The sequence below is a fragment of the Buceros rhinoceros genome, unplaced genomic scaffold (genome assembly GCF_000710305.1).
Source record: "Buceros rhinoceros silvestris isolate BGI_N320 unplaced genomic scaffold, ASM71030v1 scaffold22054, whole genome shotgun sequence".
NCBI lineage: Eukaryota > Metazoa > Chordata > Aves > Bucerotiformes > Bucerotidae > Buceros > Buceros rhinoceros.
In genome coordinates this window covers 1,022-3,716 of record NW_010409111.1, presented here as the reverse complement: position 1 = coordinate 3,716, position 2,695 = coordinate 1,022, and the positions used below count along the sequence as shown (strand labels likewise).

At 53.4% G+C, this 2,695-nt stretch overlaps 1 protein-coding gene across 1 annotated transcript in view; it reads left to right on the top strand.

Moving 5' to 3' along the window:
- The window catches only part of CCNI (cyclin I), a gene marked incomplete at its 3' end in the record, with an annotated part of 6,886 nt that overhangs the window by 3,173 nt on the left and 1,018 nt on the right, over window positions 1-2,695 (top strand). The window contains exons 2-5 of the mRNA XM_010135145.1: window positions 905-1,039; window positions 1,383-1,457; window positions 1,607-1,747; window positions 2,474-2,695. The exon at window positions 2,474-2,695 is cut by the window's right edge and continues 1 nt beyond it. Coding sequence (XP_010133447.1) covers window positions 905-1,039; window positions 1,383-1,457; window positions 1,607-1,747; window positions 2,474-2,695 — 573 coding nt within the window. The remainder of the gene's footprint in view (window positions 1-904; window positions 1,040-1,382; window positions 1,458-1,606; window positions 1,748-2,473) is intronic.

Sequence of the window (2,695 nt, the reverse complement as noted above, 5' to 3'; positions counted from 1 at the left end):
GTAATTTCTGTGTCGCACAAAGCGGGGAGGACAGCCCCTGCCAGCCCAGCTGCTTTGCACCAGCCCTTCGCTTTCTTTTCCACCGATCAGCCACCCTTTCAGTCTGTTGCTTTCTCTTAAACCATCTCAGCAGCAGCTGGAAGAGCACAAGGACCCTCAGGAGAGCAGCAGGCTTTTGTCCGGCTGCATTTCCAGACACAGCCTTACTCCTCACGCCAAATAACCCCCACTGAAGACAGAGCAGCCCTTTAACCTGGTTGAACTGAAAGGCTCTAGAAGGGCTGTAAATATTTATGAAGAAAGTCAGCAAGAAAGATTTTATGTCAGGTGCTGATGGGTGTGTGTGTGGTTGACATTCAGCTGCTGCCCAAACAGATCAATGGTGGTGACTCGGGCCAAAAAGTTATAAAAAACCCCAACCAAAGCCAGCCTTTCTTCAGTAAATTGTACCTGCTTCACCCCAGTTCCCAGTTAGCTGCGCTGTAAGCTGTTCGGAATTCTCTTTTTTTAATGTAGACTAAGCTAAAAATACCCTCATAATTTGAAGGAAAAACAAACCTTTCCTCTCCACACACCAGCGCAGTCCCTCCCTCTTCTGTTCGCCAGGAGCTGTGCACCCGCCCGGCTCAGAGAACACCCTGTCAGCCCCCCTTCCTCTCTACCCCAGCGCACCACGGCATCGCTGAGCCGTGCGCGGGGCTGCTGGGAGGGAAGGGGTCTTTTCCAGGGCAGATTTCTTGGGATGGGGTAACTGCAGGAACAAAGTGGGGATTGAGGCTGGCTCGAGGCCCCCTCCTTTCCAAAGGGGCCTTTGCACTGAGTAACTCCCGCGAGGTGGAATGCTTGGGCTCCTCTGCTGCGCTCAGCCTGCGTAATAAGAAGAGCTTGTTTTTCTCTCCGGCAGGATGTAGCCATTTCTCCAAAGCAGAGGGATGAGGTCATCCAGTGGCTGGCCAAGCTCAAATACCAGTTCCACCTTTATCCAGAAACGCTCGCCCTGGCCATCAGCCTTTTGGACAGGTTTTTAGCTGCAGTAAAGGTAAATATTTGCAGATACACAAATCGAAACAGATTTATCCCACCGCTCAGCTACGTCTGGGTGCAGCCCAGGTGGTGTGGCTGTACGGAAACGAGCCCCCCCACAAGGATGGGGTGGGACCTCTCCACACACCCGTTGAGGTTTAGGCTGTTACACCATCGAAACCATTTAAAAAAGACAAGTTAAACACCAGCGCGGGTCAACGCTGCCCCCCCACATATACTAATAAATATTGACACTGCTTTCACTGCAAGCCAGGCAAGTTTTTATTTTTTAAAGAGATCTTAAAGCAGCTGATGTACTGAAATACTGAGATAGGAAACTCTGCTCTTCTGTACCATAGGCCCGTCCAAAGTACCTGAACTGTATTGCAATCAGCTGCTTCTTCCTCGCTGCAAAGACCATCGAGGAAGATGAGGTAAGTTTTTGGTCCTTACTCCCTTTAGACACTCTGACTCTCCCAGCCCTGCCTTTGCCCACTGATGCCTGCAGGATGGGAACAAAGCCCCCATGTGATTCCGTTAATGACCGGCTCCCCCCTTTCTTCCTCCACGGTGGCTGCGGCAGAGGATTCCGGTACTGAAGGTGTTGGCTCGGGACAGCTTTTGTGGTTGTTCTCCAGCTGAAATCCGTAGAATGGAGAAGATTATCCTGGATAAACTGAACTGGGATCTTCACATGGCAACGCCACTGGATTTCCTTCATATTGTAAGTAAGGGGCCGTTTCCATTCTGCCTGGTGTCTGTCAGGGTAAACACGTACCTAGACAAAACCTCTGCCTGTAGGGGATGTCCCTAATTCCTCCCTACGAGTAGCTTCTGAAAGAAAAAGCCTTGCCCGAGAATGGCAGAGGAGACTTGTGACACTTTGGGTGCCATTTCCAAGACACGGGCCTGCCTTCTGCAGCCCCTCACCAACTCCAAGTTCCCAAACCCTGGCCCCTAACTCCTGGCTTCGAGTGCATTTGCTCAAAGGTCAGGGCCAGGCAGCACAAAACCAGTAAGGCAGACCCAAGAAGAAAGCGCTTACTAGAGAAAGGCACAGCCAGAGAACCAGATAGACCGATGAGGTAAGACACAGGGAAGCGTCCTGAGGTTCTTGGTTGAGTCTCATCCTCTGCTTGTTTCAGAGGGAGTTTCTGCCTAGGACCCCGGGCTGCCCCTGTGCTGTTGAGACGGAAGGGTGGAAGGGGATAAGCCCAGGCAGATGATGGCAGGTCCTACCAGAAGGGCTGCCCCAAGCAGTTGGTGGGCTCAATGCATCAGTGATTTTTTTCCCCACGGTGTGGAAATTGCCTCAGAGGTTAAGCTGGAGGATCCTTGTGCATCCGAGATGCGTCCGTGTCCTGTTCTTGAGCTCTGACCTGGCTTTGCTGCAGGGTTGCCTGCGGGTGCCACCAGCTGCCTCACGTGCTTGTTTCCCCCCTCCCCGCAGTTCCACGCCGTGGCGGTGTCCAGCAGGCCTCAGCTCCTGACCGTCCTGCCCCAGCTGAGCCCCTCTCAGCACGTGGCGGCGCTCACCAAGCAGCTGCTGCACTGCATGGCCTGGTACCAGCTGCTGCAGTTCAAGGGCTCCATGCTGGCGCTGGCCATCGTCAGCCTGGAGCTGGAGAAGCTGCTCCCCGACTGGCTGGCTCTCATCATCGAGCTGCTCCAG